General features: G+C 47.4%; 2 protein-coding genes across 5 annotated transcripts in view; one reads left to right on the top strand and one right to left on the bottom strand.

The window, feature by feature from the left end:
• The window catches only part of LOC308465401 (uncharacterized protein), a 321,144-nt gene that overhangs the window by 290,596 nt on the left and 6,291 nt on the right, over positions 1-24,257 (top strand). The window lies entirely within an intron of this gene.
• HPD (4-hydroxyphenylpyruvate dioxygenase) lies at positions 2,143-20,622 on the bottom strand. 2 transcript variants are annotated; one of them, XM_080985210.1, is made up of 14 exons: positions 20,530-20,622; positions 20,101-20,127; positions 18,504-18,566; positions 16,334-16,438; positions 15,095-15,137; positions 12,781-12,863; positions 12,591-12,680; positions 11,179-11,282; positions 9,355-9,432; positions 7,712-7,874; positions 5,957-6,028; positions 5,741-5,863; positions 3,432-3,548; positions 2,143-2,484 (listed from the first exon to the last, which is right to left on the bottom strand). In XM_080985210.1, the coding sequence occupies exons 1-14, from the start codon at positions 20,530-20,532 to the stop codon at positions 2,374-2,376; spliced, it is 1,182 nt and encodes a 393-aa protein (XP_080841336.1). In that variant the 5' UTR covers positions 20,533-20,622; the 3' UTR covers positions 2,143-2,373. The 2 variants fall into 2 exon arrangements, with proteins under 2 accessions (XP_080841336.1, XP_080841337.1); XM_080985211.1 differs by lacking the exon at positions 20,101-20,127 and having other exon boundaries at positions 20,530-20,554.

Genomic DNA, 24,257 nt, shown 5'->3' with positions numbered 1-24,257 from the left:
CGCATTCTTCCGGAGCACCTGGCTTCAGACAAGACTCCCCATTGCTTTCCACCCTAACGTTCTGGGGGCCACTGGGTTTGTTCAGTCCTTACCAAGCTGCTTTGGGTTTCTCCCCATTTTGGTCTTGTTCCGTCAGTATTTTTTTATTCCTGCAAAGCTGGGGGTTCTCCTGAACCTGCTGCTGCTACTTCTGTCTTGTACATAGATTGTGCTATTCAGGCCACTGAACTGATGGCAGCTGGAGAATGAGTTGCTACCAGCCTGAAAGATTTCCTAATCTTTATGCAGAGAACATTTACAGACCTAACATAACCATTGCCCTTAATATATAGAAAGGAAAATATGTTTAACGGCTTACATCCTAAACAAGCGTATTTTCACTGCCCCCCATAAGGATTAGGAACTTGCTTTTTAAAAGTTTTTATCCTAGCAGGGTATAACTGTGGAGTATATACAAGAGGTAGAACAGCACAGGATAGGTGTGATGGGATTGTGCAGGTGTGGTGGGCAGGTGAGCACCTCAGCTAACCTCTCAAACCTTAAGCGATGCACCAAGACAGGGACAGGAGTCTGTGGTTCTCCCAACTGCTGTTGGACTCCAACTCCCAATAGCCCCCAGTCAGCATGGCCAATGGTCAGGGATGAGCAATATCTGAGGGGCCACAGTTTGCTACTCCTGTCCTAGATAAGGGACTGGGGTGGGGGTGGGGAGTGCATTGAAATAAAATATGCAATGAAGCCCATCAAGCTTTGCAGATATCTGTGCAGCTTGGTTCAAATAGGAAGCATAGTATTGGAGGCCAGTGAGCTGCATGTGTGCTGCTGGCCCTTCTGAAATTAGTCATGTCTCTTCTGGGGAAGAGAGGCACCCTGCTCCTTAGAAGAGGCAGGATCGTGTTTATATTTTGAAATGCATTTTTTTACTTGAAACATACATTTGATTTTTTTTTTGAGCCAATAACACTTTGGCAAGCACAAAAGCCTGTGGATAACTAAAGTCCCATCCTTGTGTTAGTCCAAGAAGTACAGATTGGGTCACTTTGTACTGAAGTATGAAAAAAATGTAATTCCTCAAGCACTGTGGGAGCTGTAAATAGAGAAATTCATCTTCCTCTCTCATAATACAGTGGAACCTCTACTACGGACATAATCCATTCTGGAGGTCCGTCCACTGGTCGAAACAGGATGCTAGAAGACACGTCTTGTGTGCAGTGCATGTGCATGCGGCGGCTGCTTCTGTGCACGTGCAGATGGCAGAAGCCACTTGCACGAATTGCAGCAAACCCAGTGTTTACTTCCGGGTTTGCCGTGGACGAAACTTGGAACGTCCGCAAGACAAGGCGTATGTAAGTCGAGGTTCCACTGTACCATGTTGATTTGCCAGGACATACTTACCATTGTGTTGATTCATCTAACATAATGTCGTACAAGGACTGCTTGTGTTTTAAGATTATTTATTGCTTTATTATCTGATCCTGACTTGTAGCTGGCTTTGTTTACTTATTGGTACACCTGGTCCTGAAACCTTTGGACAGAGACTGGGTTAACAATATTTTAATAAATGATGTGAAGGTAGCCACTAAGTTTTAAAGGGCTTTGAGCAAAAGTTACGCAAATCTCAGGGAAGCCAAGTTCATCTACAGAGGAGGTGGCGGAACCTGCAGTCCTCCATCTGTTGTAGGGCAGGCTACAGTGCTCATCACCCCATACCATTTGCCATACTGGCTGGGGCTGATGGGAGTTTGGGGTCCAGCAATAACTGGAGGGTACCAGGTTCCCCATCCCTGCTCTCCAGACATGGCAGATAACAAGAGCCTCATTGGACAAGGGCAAAAACCATAATAGGAAAGGCTACTTATCACTGGCTTGTGAGCATCTGGATCTTGCAGCTGGCTGCTGCTGCTGCTGCTGCTGCTGCTGCTGGAAGCAGACTGCTGCACTCGGTGGCATGTAGGTAGACACCTATCAACAAAAATGGCGCAAGGAAGGGTTCCTGCATCGCCTGGGGTTTCGACTTGATTCATTTTGAGGTCTCTTGCGACTCTCTGATTCCATGACTCAAAAGTTGCAGTTTTTACATAGCCCCAAGTTACAGTCCTTTTTCAAGTGCCATGCAAAATACTGGGATCAGGAACAGACAAATTCAATTTCGTTTGTTTATTTCAGCCAACCTGAGGGATCTCTCCTAAGTGGACATGGAGGAAGGCTCCCATGGTATTAATTTTTTTTTATAAAAAAAATAGCCAATGGAGGGAAAAAGGAAGACTTTAGAACCGCCTTCAGGAAAGCCTGAACTGGGAGGAATTATTCCAATCCTTTTTTGCATAGTGCATCCCACTTTCTGTATATATCCATACTGTTTCCTCCTGAGCATTACACAAAGTCTGATTCTCCGGTGGGTGTCAGGACAGTGAGGTTTCCCCGGGCATCTTGGTCCAGTTCAATAGCTTCAAACAAAGATTTGAAGTTTCCAGCACCGAATCCCTAAAGCCACAGGAGAGAGAGAAATGTGTAAATAGTGCAAGCACTTTCTTCCCGATACCCCAGCTGGAGCTCTCTTCCGTGGCAGGTGGGATCTCCACTCCACCTCAGATGGAATGGTCGATACGGCAGAGAAGCCAAAGATCAGTCACAATGTGCCTCATATGAACACAGAAGCATGATGGTGATGACGATTCATTCCCATCAGCTCAGATTTAATAGCCACACCAGCAACATTGTTGTTGTTATTCCATCTGTCTTTTGAATAAGGGTTGTCAGGGTCAGGCCTGCAGACAGCCGCTTGGAACTTGGAAGGCGCAGAGTTAAGTCCCTAGTTCAGAGTAGACTAATGCCAAATTCCAGAGCAGTAAACTCAGAAATCGGGAAGGCCAGAGGCAGGTACCTAGCCAAAGTGAGGCAGGTAGTCTGTTTTCAAGGGGCAGGTGGTGAGGTTAGTAGCAATGAACTGATCAGAAAGAGGAGACAATAATTATTCACAGAGTCAGCCAAGCCCCTACTGCAGACATAGGCAAACTCAGCCCTCCAGATGTTTTGGGACTACAACTCCCATCATCCCTAGCTAACAGGACCAGTGGTCAGGGATGATGGAAACTAGTCTCAAAACATCTGGAGGGCAAAGTTTGCCTATGCCTGCCCTACTGGTTGCTCAGATCATCTAGCCTGCAAGCCCCATTACCCTCTGACGATTAGCTGCAGCATAGTAAATTCTGGCCAACAGCTCATTCTAGTGGTTGCAATACAGCATATGGATTATCCAAGTTGAGTCCCTTTTGTGCCTTAAAAAGGTGGTCATTTCCCAACTTTTATCATGCAAGGTTGTTGTTTTTTTTTTTAAAAAAAACTGAGCAGGGTAGAACAGAAAGCCACCAATCTGTGAGAGTTGATTTGTTTCCACTGAGCTTGGGGTGAGCCCCAGCTGCCCAACAAACCTGGTGATTGTGGCGCTGGATGACCTCAAGGAAGACAGTCGGTCTGTCCTGAACAGGCTTTGTAAAGATCTGAAGCAGGTATCCCTTCTCGTCAAAGTCAACTAGGATTTTGAGTTCCTTTAGAGCAGAAGCAAATGAAAGGGCAATGATAGAAGTTGCCCAGGGAATGGGTGAGGTGTATAATAATAATAATAATAATAATAATAATAATTTTTATTATTTATACTCCGCCCATCTGGCTGGATTTCCCCAGCTACTCTGGGCAACTTACAGCACATAAAAAATTGTAAAACATTAGACATTAAAAACTTCCCTAAACAGGGCTGCCTTCAGATGTTTTCTGAAAGTCAGAAAGTTGTTTATTTCCTTGATATCTGATTGAAGGGCGTTCCACAGCGCAGGTGCCACCACCGAGAAGACCCTCTGCCTGGTTCCCTGTAACCTCACTTCTCACAGTGAGGGAACCGCCAGAAGGCCCTTGGCACTCGACCTCAGTGTCCAGATTGAATGATGGGGGTGGAGACGCTCCTTCAGGTATACAGGGCCAATGGTGTTTAGGGCTTTAAAGGTCAGCACCAACATTTTGAATTGTGCTCAGAAATGCACTGGGAGCCAATGTAAGTCTTTCAAGACCAGTGTTATGTGATCTTGGCAGCCACTCCCAGTCACCAGTCTAACTGCCGCATTCTGGATTAGTTGCAGTTTCCGGGTCACCTTCAAAGGTAGCCCCACATAGAGCGCATTGCAGTAGTCCAAGCGGGAGATAACTTGAGCATGCACCACTCTGGCAAAACAGCCTGTGGGCAGGTAGGGTCTCAGCCTGCGTACCAGGTGGAGCTGGTAGACAGTTGCCCTGGACACAGAATTGACCTGCGTCTCCATGGACAGCTGTGAGTCCAAAATGACTCCCAGGCTGCACACCTGGTCTTTCAGGGGCACAGTTACCCCATTCAAGACCAGGATGGGCAAGGATCAAGGAGACAGGTGGTTAGTTTCACTCATCCAAGCAGCCTGTCCACATCCTCGAAGGTAACAGATAGGAACTGATCCCATGCCACTTGACTGGACAGGACTCTAGCACTCTCTCACCCCGGCCCTGCTCCCACGGTGGAGTCTACCTCTTTCCGAATCTGAGCGACTTTATCTGCAAAAAACTTTGCAAAATCATTTCAGGAGATCTTGGGATCCCCACCAGGCCCTGATGGTGGAGGTGGTTCTGCTAGATTGCGAACCACTTGGAAGAGTCTGCTGCTGCTGTTTTCTGCAGATGCAATAGAGGTGGTGAAGAATGTCCTCTTTGCCGTCGCTATCGCCACTTGGTAGGCTTGACACTGAGCTCTAACCCGTGTTCGGTCTGATTCAGAATGTGTTTTCCGCTACCGCCCTCAGCTCTGGGGAAAACCACAGGGCTGTCCAGACTCCATACAATTGGAGAGGGTGCTTCGGAACCAGATAGTCAATAGTCCTGGTTAATTTTGCATTCCAGCGGGCCAACAGGGAGTCAGCTAAAAAGGCCATCAACATGGGATAAAACATCCCCTACTACCCTTTGGAAACCATTTGGATCCATTAAGTGGCGGAGTCTGACCATCCAAATCAGTCCCACCTCCCTGCAGAGGGAAAGGGTCATGGAGAACGCCAGCTGCACCAGGAAGTGATGCCCTCAAAGCTGGTATGGGGTTAACCTGTGGCCCTCCAGATGTTGCTGGATTCCATCTTACATCTCTCTCCAGCGTTGGGCCATGCTGGCTGGGGCTGGTGAGAGCTTGGAGTCCAAGGGCCTTGGGACGGGGGTCACAGGATAGCCAGCCCCACCTTAAAGGTTGGTGGTCTTGCACATTACATTGGAACTGCCACAACCCCCTTTCCAATGTGAAACTCATCAAGTTGAGCAGCTGCTAAAGTATTTGGTTGCATTTGTATTGTATTTCTATCCAAGATCCTCCAAGGGGAGTATCTGGTTCTTGACCTTTCTGTTTTGCTCCCACCACAACTTGGAGCTAGTGGTTATTTCAAGGTCACCCACCAAGCTTCACAGATGAGTAGGGATTTGACTTCATGCCTCGCCAGTCGGTAAGAAAATAAGAAGACCCTGTTTCATCAGGCCAATGGGCCATCTAGTTCAGCCTCTGGTTCAGCCCCCAGGACTAGTAGCCGCTGAATTTGTCCCATCCTCTTTTAAAGCCACCCAAGTTGATGGCCATCACTGCCTCCTGTGGCAGCAAGTTCCATAGTTTAACGATGCACTGCATGATGAAGTCCCAGTCTAGACCAACCTTCTGGCCACTAAGCCCTGGTAGCCAACTCACCTCCAGTTTATCCATGTTCTCCTTCACCTTGATCTTGGCTGATTTCAATTTCTCCCTAAGTTTTTGGTAGTAGGTGGGGGGAACCACCAGGAATTCCGTGCCACGTTCTTTCAGGTTTGTGACCTGCAACCCAAAAATGTACACAGCAATGACAAAGGCCACATTCCCAAAGGTGGCCACTTATTGGTAGACTGATCAGGGAATACACTGTCTTACTGAAGCAATAATATCCGAGGTATTCAGAGCGATGTGTTGGACTCCAGGGCCCCCGTAATAGTCCACGTATTCCTGCAGAGAGGAAAAGCACACAGTGAGCGCAGGAAGGCACCATGTGAGTGGTGAACCGCCGGCAACAACATCACAAAAACACCAGGCCAAGACCAGGACCTGGGAGACCAGAGTCCAAATCCCAACTCAGCCATGAAGCTCACTTTGCGACCTCAACCTAGCAAGACTGTTGTGGGGATTAAGTGAGAAGAGGGAGAACTATGTAGACCACCTTGAGCTTGAGGGGAGGAGAGAAAAATACGTCATTGTGGGTAGTAGTCTTTAACAGCCTTCATCTCCTGCCTTACCCTCTTGTAATCCTAGGCTGTAATCCTTGACACACTTACTTGGGAGTATGCTCCATGGAACTCAGTGGGTTTTATTTCTGAGCAGAAGTGTGCTGGATTGCATTGTGATTAGCGCTTGTCTCACTGCATCCAAACACGGGAGGCATAGAAACAGGGTTTACCCAGAGTGGTGGGGTGGGAACATGTGCTCTTACCACTGTTTTGATGAATCTCTACATGGCCATCACTAATGATAGCTGCTCTAGTCAGATTCTTTTGTATTTTCACAGTACAGGAAATTTTTACCGTATTGTGGATTTTTAAAAAATCAAATCAAACACACACACAGCCCTCATCTTAAAATCACATGCAGTTTACAGCATAAAAATACAAGATGAGAACACAAAATACCTAATAAAACAAAATCAAACCAATAACCCCCTCCCATAAACACATTTAAAAGGCTATAGAAGAATAAGAGAAGAAGAGTTTGGATTTGATATCCCGCTTTACCACTACCCTAAGGAGTCTCAAAGCGGCTAACAATCTCCTTTCCCTTCCTCACCCACAACAAACACTCTGTGAGGTGAGTGGGGCTGAGAGACTTCAGAGAAGCGTGACTGGCCCAAGGTGCAGCTGCAGGTGGAGGGGCGGGGAATCAAACCCAGTTCACCAGATTACAATTCCACTGCTCTTAACCACTACACCACGCTGGCTAGAGAATGTCAATCAGCCAAAGCCCCAATTATCGAGAAATGTTTCTACCTTGCACCAGGGGAGAAGCAGTCCACAAAGTCAACGCTCCTTGCTTAAAGGAAATCTACACCACAACACAGTCTCAACCTCCTTAGAGGAAGGATTCAATAGGCAAATGCATTGGGATGGGCAGGGCTTATACTGAAAAGGCCAAATAACTCAGGCGGTCACCAGCATGGCACACCATGTGCCCGTAGAGACCTTCCTGCGGGGTGTCAAAGGGTCCCCCTCCCCCAATTAAATGAGGCTTGAGGCATTCCATTGCAGCCAATAGAATAAATATGCATATCTCTCTCTCTCTCTCTCTCTCTCTCTCTCTCTCTGTTGCACCCCAGAGTTTCCCCAGCATGCCAAGTGCCCAGAGCCCCCCAATGCAGTTGGTACCCCCTAAAACAAATTTATGGTACAAGCCACTGGAGTTAGAAACTGGCACCTTCTTCTCTAGCTGGCAGCTGCACCTGGTAGCACACAACTGGAATTGCAGGTGGCAATGCCTTCCCAGGCACCAAGATGGAACCATCCCCCCAGGTTGGCCACTGGAGGATATTGAAAGGCTTCCTGTTTGGCCTGGTGTGTCTCTCCTGTTCCTCTGCCCTGGCTCAAGGCTCAACTCTGGCCACTCAGCCCTGACACAAAGGACCCAGGGAGTCTCGGCTTTCACCTGGATCTGAGACTTTCTCTTCCCCGTTGCAGGCTCATTGATGGGCATTTTAATGGTCTCTTCATAATTGGCCATCACAATGGACCGGAGGGCACTGTACTCTGTGTGTAGCTGCTTGTCGTCCACAGACCAGAAACGGTGAAAGAGGAGGTTTCTCTGGTACCTGCGGATGTGCAAGAAGCGCCACATGTCAGAATGAGTAGGCCAAGGGCTTTAGCCACAATTATATTCTTAGAGAACATCCTGGGTGGAATCTAGATGCATTCACAAACATTATTTTGAAGAATTAATGACTGAAGAATTAAAAAGTTGCAACAAGGAGATGCAGCAAGGTAGCAAGAGCTACCTGAGCAGCTTCCTGCTCTGACATCCATCTGTTTCTTTTGTGAAGATCCCATAGCTCAGGTGTAGAGCACCTGCTCTTGCACCCACCTTCAACCCCTGATATGTCCAGGCAGAGAGTCACTGCCAGTCAGGGTTGCACAGTACCAAGCCAGGTGGATGGGCCAACGGTCTAACTCTGTCGAAAGCAGTTTCTATCTAATTCAATCCTTTATTCAGAACAGTGAGGACTAGATACCTCCTTTGTTTTTAGAGGAGGCACCACACACACTTTGCTTACAAAGACCCCAGACTCAATCCCTAGTATCGTCAGATATGGCTGGGGAAGACTCCCATCTAATCCCCTGGAGAGCCACGGCCGGCCACTGCACAGAGGGAGACTGGCCCATGGTCTACAGAGGCTGTTGATCTTCCTTGCAGAGTTGCAGCTCTGGGTCTATGGAACCATGGCTGGAATGGAGGCTGCTTGCTTGGAAGCTCAAAGAAGGAAGGGAGAGGGGATCTGCTCTGTGGGTGTTTATAATTGCATTTGTCTTGGAAATTCCATTTAAAAATCAGCTAATGGGAGGGGGAGCGGGGGGGTGGATCTCCAGGCAGCTAAGCGAGATCACATCGAAAGTCTATGTAGTCCACTCTTCTCCAAACCTCCAGATGTTTTGGACTGCAACTCCCATCAAGCCCCAGGCAGCACAGCTGTCCAACCTAATGGTCCCACCAGCATTTAACCAGATTATTCTGGGAAGTCCTCACGCAGGACGGGAAGCCAATAGCTGCTTGTCTCCAGCAGCTGGCTTTCAGAGGCATACAGTAGATGGACCTGGAGATCAATGTTAGCCATCATAGCTATTGCCCTTTGATATCCCCGCTGATAAAGCCACAGCCGAGGCCCAGCTGCCCGCATCCTCTGGGCCACGTTCCCTTGAGCAGAGCCAAGGAGAGGGTCAGCCCCCCTTCCTTCCTCCCCACCCCCCACATGCTGAGCTGGTGGGTATGCAAAGCCCCTGGAGAGGATGGTCTATGAGCAGGGCCTAAATGAGGCTTTCTGTCATCTGGATCGAAGAAGACTCAGTTGGGGACCCCACCCCCTGGATGCGTGTTTGCGTACATAGTACGTAGTAAAGGCTGCCCATAATAAATGTCCTAAAATCAGTTCCTCTGAATCAGGGATTTAGATTGATCAGGCCCACAACATCTGGGGTCCCCATGGCTGCTCTAAATGTCCTGTGTTATCATCGAGGAAATTTCATGTTCTAGAAGGAAAGCAATGCTTCCCTTAAGTTGATTTCAAAAGCAATCTTTACCATTCTGCCACAGAGTTCATCTCCTGGTCAGGCTGGTTCCCCACTATATGGTCAATGAAGTTCAGTTTCCCAGGTGGCCTGAGAAAGAAAAGGCAAGTGAGGTCAGGGGTTTGGTGTTTTTTGTGGGATGAGTACTTCTCATGCAGACAAGTTGGCCTCAGATCCTCCCACCCCCATTAACTCTTTCCAGAGAAAAACGTATAGGCAAGAGAAGCCTGTTGCCAAAGGCCCATTTGAAGTATCTCAGCAACCCATTTGCAAATTAAGCTCTTGTCCACCTTTCAGGGGTTAATCTCCCTTTACACAAAGGGTTCCCCATAAGCCAGTGTGGTGTCCTGCTAGAGTGTCAGCAAAGAATCTGGGAGTCCAGCAACTTGGTCATGACGTTCCCTGGGTGGCCTTGGGCCAGTCATTCCCCTCAGCCTAGCCTACCTCAAAGGGTGGTTGTGAGGATTAAAGGAGCAGCAGAGAGAACAAGGGATGCCACCTTGAACTCCTTAGAGAGAGAAAAAGTGGGATGTGAATGCAATAAATAAACAAATAAAATCAGACAGGAAATGTGGAGTGATGGGAACGTACAGTCATATGTGGTGGGATTGTCCGTTAGTTAATGAATTTTGGAAACAGATTGGTATAGAAATATCAGGAATTGTGGGTAGGATGGTGGGGATAGCTAAATTAATGGTTCTTATTAGTCTGAGTAGCACCAAGTTAAAAACAAAAGAGGAATGCAAATGGGTAAAATTGATGGTAACTGCAGCCAGACAGGTTATAGCAAGTAATTGGAAAAATGCAGAAGAGCTGGGGTGAACCAATGGAGGAAAAAAACTGAATAATATTATAATTTTAGAATATCTACAGTAACTGTGAAGATATAGCATGAAAGGGTTTAAGGTCAGTGAGAAAGAGGAGGATTGGTTTGAGAAGATATTGAATTATTTGGGTAGGTTTGAACAATTTGGGGCAATTAAAATGTTAAAAGTTAAAGAAACCTTGTGGATGGAGGAGTGTTAACGTATATAAAATTGTACATATGGTTGATTTGAATATGTTATTATTGATTATGTATACCCAATGTATCAGCCGCCTGGGGGTCTCACTGTTTGTGTTTGGTTGTTGGTAAAAAAAATAAAAATCAGACATCAAACTCCCTGTGATGAAAGTCACCAAAGGTTCTTTGAGCGTGATTTTTGTTTTGATTCAGGTGTATGCTTAAGCTTGTCTGAAGTGTGTACCTTGGAGGATAACAACTTCCAGTGGGTCCAGTTACAGATAGGTAGCCGTGTTGGTCTGCCATAGTCAAAATAAAAAAAATCCTTCCAGTAGCACCTTTAAGACCAACTAAGTTAGTTCTTGGTATGAGCTTTCGTGTGCAAGCACACTTCTTCAGATACACTGAAACAGAAGTTGCCAGATCCTTCTATATAGTGAGAAGGTGGGGAGGGGTATTACTCAGAAGGGTGGTGGGAATGGGAGATTGGCAGATAGCTGAGATGAGCCTGCTGACGACTCTTAACGACTGTAATAGGTCTTACAGGAAAAGGCAAGGGGTGAGAAGGTGAGAAATGGCTTAGTCATGTATAATGACTTCCAGTGGGGTCACTGTGCTAATCTGTGTGCAGTGGGAAGGGGAAGAGAAAGAAAATATTATTTTTACCTAAAAGTGTAATGTGGGGATGACACTCAGAAATGGCCAGGACTAGCTCCTTGCTGGTTGAACAATCCCAGTGGCAAATCTAAGTGTGTGGAATGGCACCCAGTCTAAAATGAGACTCAGATCTTTCACGCTAGAGTTTAAGCAGACATTAAGGGCTGGGTACTTACAGTCTTTTCAAGAGAGGGTCCCTGAAGATGGGTGGCTCAAACCCAGGCAGGAAAAGCCCCTTGTAGCCCCTCTTTTCTATCAGGGTGTGTGTGGTGTCTCCATACTAGATGGAGGAGGAGGAGGAAGAGGAAAGTGCAACGTTTTAATATCACTCTAGTGAGCTGAGAGATCCCACTGGCTCCCCACCCCCAAAACTTGTTTTATTGGTTTTTGCCAAATCTCAGCAACAGTTGTTTTAAATGACTTTCTTTTGACCCCAAGTGCTCAGGAAAATCTGTCAAAATCTTTCCACAATTTCTACTTTTAGTTAGGTGTTTTTATTTATTTACTTGTTTTGGGGGGGCAGCTGCTTCCTTGCTCCCCCCTTCCCCTCACTTCCCTCTACAGCATGTGCAGAAACCACTTTCTTGACTGTTGGAGCCACTCTTGGCCTCGTCTGCTCCTTTCACCAGAGCCTGTCTTCGCATTCAGGGGAAGAGTTACGTATGAGGAGACTCTGATTCCCCTCACAGGCCTACAACTCCCAGAAATCCATGGGAAGAGGGAGGGATTATTTAATTGTAGAGTTGAGAATTGTAGTTCTGTGAGGGGAATAGGCACCTCCAAAACAGCTATTCAACACCCTTAAACTACACTTCCCAGGATGCTTTTGTAATTGGGGGGGGAGGGTGCCATGACTAATTAAAGTGCCATGATGCTGTTTTAAATGTATATGGCGTTATGTACTAAGCTTGGATCCTAGAACAATAGGCAAGTAGGATCCTAGAATGCAACAACTGATTGGCCTGCAGGCAAAGACCAATCAGGCTCCAGGAGTAAGTTAATCAACCTATTAGGCTGGTAAGATCGTAGAATGCAACAACTGATTGGCCTGCAGGAAAAGACCAATCAGGCTCCAGGAGGGAAGCAGAATCAGCCAATCAGACGGGACTCATTGTGTGAATAATATCTATAAAGGCCTGAGGTTTGGGGGGAAATTCAATCACTGTTTTACAAGCTGCAATAAAGAGCATGAAGTCACTACAGGACTCCGAGTATACTGCAATGGCAAACAGGACCTCTTACTCTGTACATTAATCACTACCTTTGGCTAAATGCATAGCTTCTTCTTGAGGCTGAAGAAGTCTAGTAATTTCTCTCAGTCTCCAGTTCAGAAACATGAGGCTAATAAGATAGGCTTGTTTTAAGGGTTTCTGATAAAATAAGAACAAAGTGCCTAGAAAACATGCTACATAAATCCTATTTATTAATCACAGTCGTAGAGTTTAGTCCAACCCCCTGCAATGACAGATGACCATTTAACCTCTACCTTCCAGTCCGTTCCACTGTCTAACAACAGCTGCCTATTAGTATTATCATTTCCTGAGTCTGTCGAAATGCAGTTTATAGGTGAAAGCCCTCACTTTCTTACCGTCTGAACGACTGCAAATTTCACCTTCCCGTGTTTATCTTCCTCTATCCAGGGTTCTTTAACAATCAGAGCTCCACGCTCTCTAGCTTTCTGAGTGGGAAAAATAAAAATAGCACCTACTAGATGAAGCAAGGCGAAAGGCTAGCAAGCCTCTCAAGTCACACAGAGACCCTCTTCAGAAGAGGTTCACCTGCACGATGAAATCACAGTCCTCCACTTCAAAGGCAACATCTTTGACTCCGTCCCCATGCTTCACTAAGTGTGCTCCCATTTCTGCATAATGAGAGAGAGAGAAAGAGGAAACACCAAGACAATTTAATGGAGGAGAAGTTTGTCAACTGCTATTGGCCAAAAAAGATGAAACCTCCATAGTCAGAGGCAGTGTACCTCAGAACACTGAACGCCAGCTGTGCCTTAGTTAGGCACAGCAAATTACCTGCGCTAGTGAATTAACTGCATTGTCCTTTAAGAGCAAAGGAGACTCCATCTCCCCCCTGAGACAAGGAGAAGCCTACATTTGAAGTCCTGCCAAGGGGCTGCATATAACCCTGGTAAAAACTCCAGCTGAGGAACTGGCAGACGTGGTGACCCTGAATCCAGCCTTCAAGGCCCATCAGAGAACGCAGAAAGAAAAAAGGAGGGAGAGGCCCACAGCCACCATGGCTGGCTGCTCGAGGGCAAGGCTGTCTTTAGCAGATGCAGCGCCGGGGTGCAAATATCCGCCCAGCACCCCCAAATTACCACAGATAGTGGGGGGGCTGAAGCTATTGGGGGCACAACTCTCCCCCATGTTGCTGCAGGAGAGCAATCCTCGCGGAGGCCTGGGAGGCAAGCTGCATGCCCGCCAGCCATATGGTTGGCGGGGCACAGCTGGTGGGCATGCAGGAAAAGGGGAGGCCACCGGCAAAGCCACACAGCTCCCCCACTCGCTGGGGCGCCCCTGAGAGGCTGGCGCCCTGGCGCAACGGACCACTAAGCCCTATGGGAAAGACGACTCTGCTTGAGCGCTTCCCAGAGGCATCTGGTTGGCCATGAAGAGAAGCTGGGGGCTGGACAGGGCATCCCTTTGGCTGGATCAGTCCTTATGATATTAAAGCACCACTCACTGGAACTCACTCTAGGGAGCCGTGGGTGCTTCAGCACCCACAACAATATATTTGGGGGACTGAGCCACTCCAAAGTCAATGGGCGAAGTCGAAGCCCTTCGTTGTGGGCACCCACAATCTTAGGTGCGACAGGGCACCTATGGCACCGCTGATGGGTTGTGAAGGACATGGAAATATGAGAAGGGCCTAGCCACTGGATCAGGCCAATAACTCCTCTAGTCCAGCATCCTGTTCTTACAACGGCCAACCAAGATGCCTACAAGAAGCCTGAAGGCAGGACGTGAGCACAGCAGACAATTCCCCATTTGGAATTCCCAACAAAGGTGTGCTGCCTTCAACATTGGAGGGAGAACAAAGCCATTGTAGCTAAGAATCACAATGCAGGCTGCTTCCATGGCTCCATGGAGCAAAATGCGCCAACACTACAGGCTGGAACAGAGGCACCAACTTGTGCCCAACACTGCCGGGAGGGAGGGCATCGCGCATGCGTGACATCACACATACACCCCCCCCAGAAATGCCAACTTGGCCTGCCATCCCCTGCCCCCACCCTACTTTTTTATGCAGCCTCTCGTTTTGGTGTCTTCCGGGAAGGGGCCCGGGCGATTCTCAAAAGGACATGCCAGGGTGAAGATGCTTTGCCTTGCCACACCCCTGGCAGAGACCATCAGAGAGCTTTCAGTGCGCAGGGTCACTGAATTTTGAGGGGGCCCAACCCACCCCTTGAAAATTTGGGTGGAGCCCTCGGCCCCCCAGCTCCCCTAGATGGCACACCTGGGCTGGAAACGACGAGATGATCTATGTAACACTGGGATATAAACTAACTTGAAGCATGGTAAAATAAACCAGTGAACTGCATTGAAAGAGACCCTGGGAGGTCATTGAGCCCCACCCCCCAATGCTCAGAGCAGAATCTGCAATGCCAGACACAAGTCCTGCAGCAGCCCCTTACAAATGGCTGCCCAGCCTCTGCTTAAATAGGGGGAGGTGGCAGACATTCCCACTGTCCAGGTGCAGTTGCTTTTAGGAACTTTCTCTGCATATCTGGCCAAAATCTGCCCCTCCCTGCCATTCCTGGTCCTTAGTTCAAGTCCTGCCCTCTGGAGAATCAGAAAAAGTCTGCTCCACCTATGATGCAACAACCCTTCTGATATCTGCAGACCACTTTCACGTCTCCCCTTAAACTTCTCTCCTCCAGGCTAAAGCATAGCCAGCAATTTAATGCATTCCTTACTGAGAGTCCAGAACCCTCCTCATCCTGTTCACCCTACTCCTGACCTGCGTGGAGCCAACACCTGTCTCAAAATGTGGCCCCCAGAGCTGGACACAGAAATCCCAGGGTTTCAAAAAGAACTCATTTGGTAAGAAAAGTTACAACAGGACCAACTCTTGAATTACCTTGATTTCCAGGGTTGAGAGCCGAGGAGAAGATAAATATGATCTGTTGGTAATCAGAATAATAATCAGAATAACTACAAGCATTCGTTTTCTTTATGACAAGGTTAAGTGATGAGTCAAAGGCTGAAATGCTGACATTGGCATTCATTTAAAATGTTGATATCCAAGATCATTGAGACAACACAGGAAGCTAAAAACAGGAATATTCCATAACATCTGGAGGGCACCAGGTTGGAAAAAGGCTGGCTTAGAGAGTTGGTCTCTCTTTGCTAGACCCAAGACAGTTGTGGGTGCCCCTCCCCTATTCACAATACTGTTACACTCCAGCCCAACTCTCCAAAGGGTAAGAGAGTCCAAGGGTTCCAGGTTCAATTTACGGTACTTGGAGTGAGGGTCTTTAGAATATATGGTTTATAGATGGTTTATCTACATACATCAAGGGACAACGGGTGGTGCTGTGGGTTAAACCACAGAGCCTAGGGCTTGCCGATCAGAAGGTCGGCGCTCCTGCCAACCTAGCAGTTCGAGAGCACGTCAAAGTGCAAGTAGATAAATAGGTACCGCTCCGGCGGGAAGACAAACGGCGTTTCCGTGCGCTGCTCTGGTTCTCCAGAAGTGGCTTAGTCATGCTGGCCACGTGACCCGGAAGCTGTATGCCGGCTCCCTCAGCCAATAAAGCGAGATGAGCACCGCAACCCCAGAGTTGTCCGCAACTGGACCTAATGGTCAGGGGTCCCTTTACCTTTTATCTACACACATATATAACCTGAGCATAGAATGAAGAGGCTCACAGCATGAACACCCCAGGAGATCTTGCTTGTCCTTTGAGTCACAGCTTGGATTTAGTGCACAGCAAGCATGTCTCTGTCTCCAGCTTTTCAGCCTGCCCTCTGCCCAGCAATGCCTATTGCTCCCTTCCCCTGGCAGCTGGGGGGGGGGGGACACAGGGAGACCCACTCATTTGCCCAGAGGGCAATATCACTTAGTTGTAGCCCTTGCAGCTCAGCTTATCCCTCTGGCATGTGGATCATGGTGCTAGTTGTCAGCTACAACTGTTGCCTAGACAAATGGACTGGTTTTGCAAGCTTGCTCTCACACCTTCTACCTCCACAGGAAATTTTCTTTTTTTAAAAAAAGGTCAACAATTTGTTTCTCTCCGGATTTTCACTTCTTGCAATATGGCAACCCTAGGACCCCCCCCCCCCAGCCTACATCAGTGCAGTTTTCTTTCCTCCTTACCTTGTCCTGTTTGACCACATGGGACACCACCTCTCTGCTTCCCGTCTCCAGACCTTTGTAGGCCAGTTCCTCAAACCCCATTTTGTTGCAATAAAATGAAGCAGCCTTTAAAACACATGGGCGAAAAAAAGCAAAATAGCCTTTTTTAAAAAGCATGTTATCAGTAAGTCACCAGACATAATATTAAGATTATGGGCCATAATCAGCTCCCCCCCCCCGGCACATCTTACGCCATCCTCAAATCCACTCTGCAGGGAGGGGAAACCCCCAGATCAGGTGGGGGACACAGAGGGGAGATGGTTCTGTTGCACAAGGAGAAACCCTTGCTCTGTGCAACGAACTGCTCAGTGCAACATTGAGTACAGCGTTACCTGTTTATCCTACTGGTGTGATGTTTTAAATCTTGGCATGACACATGGCAAGAACCAGTGTGACATAATGGTCAGAATATTGGGTGTGGAGTAAGGTTCAAATCCCCACTCTGCCCCTCAACCTTGCCCAGGAGGCTAAATCCCTTAGGGAGCTGCCTCACCCCTTTCCCCTTTTTGCGCCGCATCATTCCAGACTGCAAGCCTGAGAACAGATCCTGACTTCTTCTTTTGGTATTGCTTCAATAGACCACTCTGGGGGCATCTTCCATTGAATTACAGTTGCAAATGACATCATTAAGAAACAAAATGGCGGGTGGGGGACATCACTTTCAGTTTGTTGGAGGAAAGATGAGGTTGACGGGGCTCATCAACCTGGGAAGGTAGCCCATCTAGGAGAAGCAAAACTCCGATCCTAAACTTCTGCTGCCTGCATATCTTTGCGAGAATGAAAGGCTCAGGGGTAACCCCTCCACAAATGTGGAGTGGAGTCCCTAAGGCGGTTGGGTGACATCTTGTATGACTCTTTCTGGCAATTCCTGCCACCAAGCCAGTGTCAAGCATATTTCTTTCCTTTCCTTTGGACCACATCAGCGAGGTTAATGTTGTCTGGGCAGCCCAGGACCTCCAGACACACTGCCCAGGCTTATGCCTCAGGGAAGTCACTTTGGTGCTGCTAGCACAGCAGTTTGACTTCGTCCCAGGAGCTGCACTCCATTGTCTCTCGAGACAGACGGATGCCAACAGCCACATGGAGGGGTGAGGATTGGCTGCAGCAGCCCTGTGGTCCTTGTAGAAAGATATGTGGCGGCAGCAAACAAACCAGGGAGGTGTGGAAGCACAGGGGGCTACAGTGCACAATTCAGAATGGGGAAATGTGGGCATTCAGCCAGGGTGTGGGTGAGCCCTCTGTGCACGGTGTGTGTTTGGCTCAGCACCTCCCTAACCCCGCCAACCAAGCAAAGAATCTGCCTCCCCTCTCCCCTCTCTCGGTTGCATCAGGCTATTCCAAAGGCCATTCCAGCTCCACATTCCTCGGAGTGCAATGCCCCATCCCCCATAGCCAGCAAGGCACAAGCCATTAATTGAATGCAGCTTACCCAGGAAATCTGCCCCACTCCCACCCCGCCTTTCAGATGGGTCTCCACCCCGTCTCCAGCATCCAATAGCGCAACAGCCTGAAGCACATCCCCTCCACAGCCCTCCGTATTGCAAACAAATGCAGGAAGAGATTTGCAGCTGGATCTGGCCAAAGGGGGCCCCATACAGTCCAGCACACTGTTCTCGCAGAGACCAACCAGATGCCCCAGTAAGGTGCGTGGGAAGGGGACAAGGGGGCAACAGCAGCAAAGCCAACAACATTAAGAGGAAGGACTCTGTCAAGTCTGGCTTCCCCCTCTTTCTCATTTTCCCAGCTTTTTGTTCTGCTTGCCACATCTCACATGTGAACTTTTCTTTTAAAGTACTCATGGAAACCTGCCACATTTCACGAGGCCCTTCTCCTTTTTGCAAGCAATTTGACCCCATACAATGCACGTCCGTACATGGTTTTCACTAAACACCTGCATTCTTATAACACATTCCCCAAATGTACACATTTTGTATACACCACAAAATTCAGAGAAGTGAACATTTCAAAGTTTTGCCGCATTGCAGTAAGCATCTTGTTTCGGGCACTGCGAATCAGGTAAGTCTGCTCCAAAATCCGAGCCAAACTGGTTTCTTCTCTCATCCTTTCTCGAGAGTCAACCCCCCCCCCCCCGCGCCCTGGCAGACCTTCCTGGTTTTATCAGCACACTCACCTGCTTTGCATTACCAACCCAAAACGTCAAGGAATGGAAGTGAAGGAACCGGCCTCTTTCGGGCTGAATGGGAGAAAAGATAGCTGGTTATTATGTGACACACTCAGAGGCAGAGCAGCCCAGTATCCCCAACACAGGCAGGCAGTAGCGTAGCATAGGGTGCCAGCACCCGGGCCGTGCCGAGGTGGGGGTGGGAGAGAGTGAAATGGATGGAGTACGCATGCGGATTCAACTGCCTAATAGCACCCACATCCCCCAGGAGATTGCAGCTGTAGAGAGAAGAAAAGAAGAATTGTTCCGTTGTCCATAGAGGTAACTTCCTGATTTGCAAAGAGAAGCCATTTTCAACAGAGCCCAGATGTTGAAATTTTGTACCCTTAAGAAGAAGAAGAGTTTGGATTTGATATCCCGCTTTATCACTACCCGAAGGAGTCTCAAAGCGGCTAACATTCTCCTTTCCCTTCCTCCCCCACAACAAACACTCTGTGAGGTGAGTGGGGCTGAGAGACTTCAAAGAAGTATGACTAGCCCAAGGTCACCCAGCAGCTGCATGTGGAGGAGCGGGGAAGCGAACCCGGTTCCCCAGATTACGAGACTACTGCTCTTAACCACTACACCACACTGGCTCTCACTACACCACACTGGCAACCCCCCTGTGCCCCCCACATGCTGTGCCACTGCAGGCAGGATCATTCAAACCCCTCTCAACAGAGCCAGGTGAGGCAGGATCAGAACTCGGATGGCAGAGGCAAAGATCCTTTAATGTTTTTGCTGGGATACAGACTAACATAGCTACCCTCTGTGGGGGACAATGAGGTTTATTTTGGAAGCAGGTCCTATTGGGTTCAATGGAACTCCCTTCTAGTAGCTTAGGATCATAGCCTTGGGCAAATGGACCAGGCACACACGATAATTAGTGAATGTACCACTTTTTCTTAATCGATTGAGAACATAAGGCACCAACTAGCCAAAATTAACCACCCTCTCATTTTAATGAGGCTGAAAATTGCTTAATGTTGGCTGAACTTTGCCCTCATTGTTTTGTTTTATTTTTTAGCTGAGATGGGGGAGCTTTTGTTTCTTAAATACACCACTTTTGTCAGCTATGATGAAATATAAAAAAATATTAGACAAGAAATTGGTGCATATTTAGTACGTTAACACCCAAAAAGAGTGAACACGTTGTTTGCAAACCCCTGTATCATACATGCACCCATGACAGGCAGCTGGGATTGACCTGGAATGAGAGTACACTTGGTGGCTAACCCAGGTTTCCCTTAAGTAATGTGTGAGTCTATGAGACTCACACACTTCTGCTTTAAGAATTACAATCATTCAGTTAAAATACAAAACAATTGCATCTTGTAGAATGTAAGAATATGGCTTTTGTATGATGCTTTCAGATTTATCGGGTGTTTGCCAAATGCACAGCCCAGTTCTTCTATGCAACAAGAGAATATTCATTTCAAAAAGGCTTTTGCCGTGGTCCTTCTCGTCAGCTTATGCCCTAAGACATTAATCCAAAATGCCATTGACATCATAGACCATATTTGGGGTGGGGTGGGCGCATGGATATTAGACTGCATTGTGATCTTACCTTCAGCCCTTTATCCGAGTAAGTCGTCTAGCGGTTAAGGATCAAAACAAAATAAAACAGAGACATTAATTTTGCAAAAAGTTACTCCAGAAGTTTTAAAAAACCCACCTCAAAACTAATGGTCTATGCAAGTCATGAGAGTTTTAACAATACATCAGACACCACCACTAATACTAGAGGGATGAAATCAAAATAAAAATATAAACCCATGTCTAACTGTCCGCACAAATTAGGTGTTCACAGCATATTCACTCACTCCAAGAAATTGCTTGGTTTTCATGCACTGATTTAGATGTTTGCAGGACAGTCCAAACGTGAACAACTAGGAATTGTTTGCAAATTTCACAGGGTCAAAAACACCTCTTGTTACCCTTAGAGTGACAGCAACAATATATATATATAATTTGATTAAGAGCTATGAAGCCTCACCATTTTTTCTTCTCTGTGGCAGCAAAGCGATGTCACCAAGAGAGAGAGAGAGACAGAAAGAGAGAGAGAGAGACGGGGAGAGGGGCAGTATCCGAAGCTTTTAATAAAGCAAACATGGGAGGACGAGCTCCTCCCTCACTCCTCCTACTCCAGATGGAAATTTTAAACACTTTAACCCCAGATATATGCTGTCTTTCTTGCAAGCATTATCTGTGACCCAAGAGAAAAGGCAGGGGACCAAGTGACTCCAAAGTCAGTGTGTGGGTCAAAATGCAACGTTTTCACGCAGCTGCAGTTTGGGGCTGGACTATGGGCAATGCTGTCTTTAGCATATGCGCCGCCGGGGTGCAAAGATCCGCCCAGGGCCCCCAAATTTAGTTTAGCCCCCAAATTAACTTTTATTATGCTTATGTCAAACACCACACTTTATCTCTTGTTTACGAAAGGAAAAAGAAACAAACATTTTTATTTGCTTATTTATTTACAATACACTTATACTAAAGTATACAACACCACCACACTTAATAAACTTATAAGTATTGTCTAGGCACCTACTTAGGAGAAACATCAGTCGGGTCAAAGGTGCCGGTGACCCCGCTGCCGCATAGCAGCTCAATACAATACGTAACATAATATTTTGATGTAAGAGTTAATTTTACATACACAGCACCATTGTGAATGACAAGCGCCGCCACTAGCGTGGCATGTCTTTGGTAAATGAGCGCACAAAGTTGAAAGTCCTTTAGTGAAACCGTAGGTATACATTTCTGTAATACCTAGGTATATATGTATTTTGTTTTTCTAGTTTGATCAGCATTATTTATTATTTCATAACAGGTAGATAGTTAAGAGCTTAGGCGGCTTCAGCAGTGGGCGCCTGGTGCCCCCCAGAATTCAGTGCCTGGGTGCCCCACACCCTTTGCACCCCTGGGTAAAGACGGCCCTGACTACGGGGTCTGTGCCCATGTCCCTGCTGTCCAGGAGGCACTAAAGGATGCCAGGGAGGCAGTGTGGCACTCTAGGGGGCAAAGTGTTGCATTGGCAGCCAAGGCTGCTGTCACCCCTTGTTTTCATTTCAGGCAACTAGACTTCACAATGCAGAGTGAAGCGGCTGCCTCAGGTGGCAGATGGGCAGAGAGCAGCAAAGGCTGTGTGAGCTCCAGAGTCTGCTCTCTGCCCTCCCCAGGGGAGTTTGCTGCCCTCAGGTGTGATGGAGGACGTGGTCGCTTTGCCAGCATTGAATTAACTGCCAGTCTAGTAAGCTTTTGCGCCTATAACAGTGGACGCACCATGACGTTCTTCATCTCGGGCAGCAAAATATCTTGAGCAGGTCTTGGCAGCCAGTCAGATGCAGAAGTGCTGGGGGGGGGGTGACGCCAAGATGCCCCCCCTCCAGAAGGCAGCTTGCAGACACTCCAAGTGTCCCTAAAAAACCACTGGTTGTTATTATTATTATTGAATAGGACATCCCTATTTTCACCAGATAACTGTTGGAGGGGATGAGCTTGTCCAGCAGCCCCTGAAACCTGTCAAGTCTTCTGCTTTCATTGAGCTCCCCTCCGTGACTCCATGATGCCATTCCTGGTCAGTCACTGCCAGCTCAGACCTCATCTGTGTATATGTGAAATCATCGAAATAATCTTCTATTTATTTTCATTTATTATTACATTTCTACCGCCCGCCACTGACGCCGCCCATTTCCTCCAGAGAGTTCAAGGAGACATACATGGCCCTTCCCTCACCCCACTTTATGTTCACAATAACCCTGTGAGGTGGGGCTAGGTTGAGAGACTGTCTGTCTGACCAAGGAGCTTCCAGGCTGAAGTCCTGGACCAACACTCTGACCACTAGCCCCCACTCGCTTCATTTCATTTTATACCACCCTTTGTCCCACGAGAAGCCAGAGCATTGACCAATGTGAAAAACGCACTCCACAAAGACTTTAAAACATCAATAAAATGCACCTCTAAAGCATCTGAGCAGGGAGATCGTACTTTTGGTTACTTGTGTAATTTTGCTTGCACTTTAGGATAACAAGTCAGCGTCATAAGCCATGAGCTGTTGTTGAAATAAGCCAGCAGCCACTACTTATCTGGATTCAGGTATATTTATTAACCAGAATTGAGAAAGACGGTGCACACTTGTGGGGGAAGAGAGGAGAAGGAGCAGCCCTGAAACTTGTGCATGCAATGATAAACTGTAGTTTAGAGTTACATGTGAATCAGGCCATGGAGTAAGAAAAAACATAAGTTCTGAAATGCATTCTTGGGACTTTATCCTTATTAAAGGTAAAGGGACCCGTGACCGTTAGGTCCAGTCATGACCGACTCTGGGGTTGCAGTGCTCATCTCGCTTTATTGGCCAAGGGAGCCGGCGTATAGTTTCCGGGTCATGTGGCCAGCATGACTAAGCCGCTTCTGGCGAACCAGAGCAGCACACGGAAACGCCGTTTACCTTCCCGCCGGAGCGGTACCTATTTATCTACTTGCACTTTGGCATGCTTTCGAACTGCTAGGTTGGCAAGAGCAGGGACCGAGCAATGGGAGCTCACCTCGTTGCGGGGATTTGAACCACCAACCTTCTGATCGGCAAGTCCTAGGCTCTGTGGTTTAACCCACAGCGCCACCCGCGTCCCTTTATCCTTATTAGGTCAACCGAAATGCTACAAAATAATGTGCAAAGTTTCAAGTTCTCCAGAGCTCTCAATCTGCCTAGATGGTGACAATAAACATCCAGAAAAATGGCAAAAATAGGTGTGTGTCCCAATAGATTTTATCTCAAACAGTAGCAAACACAGTAAATAAAGAATTCACTTGCAATATACCAGTGGTTCAGCGCTAGGAGTCATTCTGGTAATCCAACGTTTCATTGCTAAAGAGCTTAGCCTTACAGTGGTACCTTGGTTTACGAACTTAATCCGTTCTGGAGTCTGGTCTTAAACCAAAGTAGTCTTAAACCAAGGCATGCTTTCCCATAGAAAGTAATGGAAAACGGATTAATCCGTTCCAGACGATGAAAAACAACCCCTAAAACAGCAATTTTACATAAATTTTACTAACTAACGAGACCATTGATCCATAAAATGACAGCAATAGACCAAGATGCAATCTACTACCCAGTATAAAAACCCTTACCCTGCCCATGCCATCCTGTGAGGGAATGCCACGGCAGTCACTACTTGTCAGCAAAGCTCAGATGCTGACAGGAGGAGAAGAAGCAGGCAGAGGGAGAGAACCCTTAGCAGCGGAAGGCAGAGAGGAGGCGGAAAGCAGCTGTAATCTGAGCTTGTTAAGCAAAGGGGGGGGGGGAACAAATGTGCCAACAAAATTCTGTTTTATTTTTTAGCTATGCTAGAAAGACCAAGTAGCATGTTGGACGCCTTCCGACCTGAGGGGCTCATCTTCCAGCGTCATAACTTTTATATGCCTGTTGTCTTTGTCCATGGAGTTTTCTTGGCAGGGATACTGGAGTGGCTTGCCGGTTCCTCCTCCAGGTGGATCACATTTGGTCAAAACTCTCCACTATGACCTGTTCATCTTGGGTGGCCTGCTCGGCATACTTCATAGCTTCTCTGAGTTCTTCAAGCCCCTTCGCCACGGCAAGGCAGTGAGGTTGCTGACCTTGAGCCAGACATCCTGGAGAGTGAAGTCAAATGGGCCTTAGAAAGCACTGCAAATAACAAGGCCAGTGGAAGTGATGGTATTCCAGCTGAACTAGTTAAAATTTTA

Source organism: Podarcis pityusensis (genome assembly GCF_964106645.2).
Source record: "Podarcis pityusensis genome assembly, chromosome: 16".
In the NCBI taxonomy this organism is placed as follows: domain Eukaryota; kingdom Metazoa; phylum Chordata; class Lepidosauria; order Squamata; family Lacertidae; genus Podarcis; species Podarcis pityusensis.
This window is presented reverse-complemented; position numbering and strand designations above follow the sequence as displayed.

What these genes read in the sequence shown, in the direction of transcription:
- HPD (XM_080985210.1), bottom strand. An exon ending in AGAGAAAGTCTCAGATCCAG is followed by an intron (nt 6,029 to 7,711) that starts GTGAAAGCCGAG and finishes TCCTCTCTGCAG; the next exon opens with GAATACGTGGACTATTACGG. An exon ending in AGAACATGGATAAACTGGAG is followed by an intron (nt 3,549 to 5,740) that starts GTGAGTTGGCTA and finishes TCTGCTCTAAAG; the next exon opens with GAACTCAAAATCCTAGTTGA.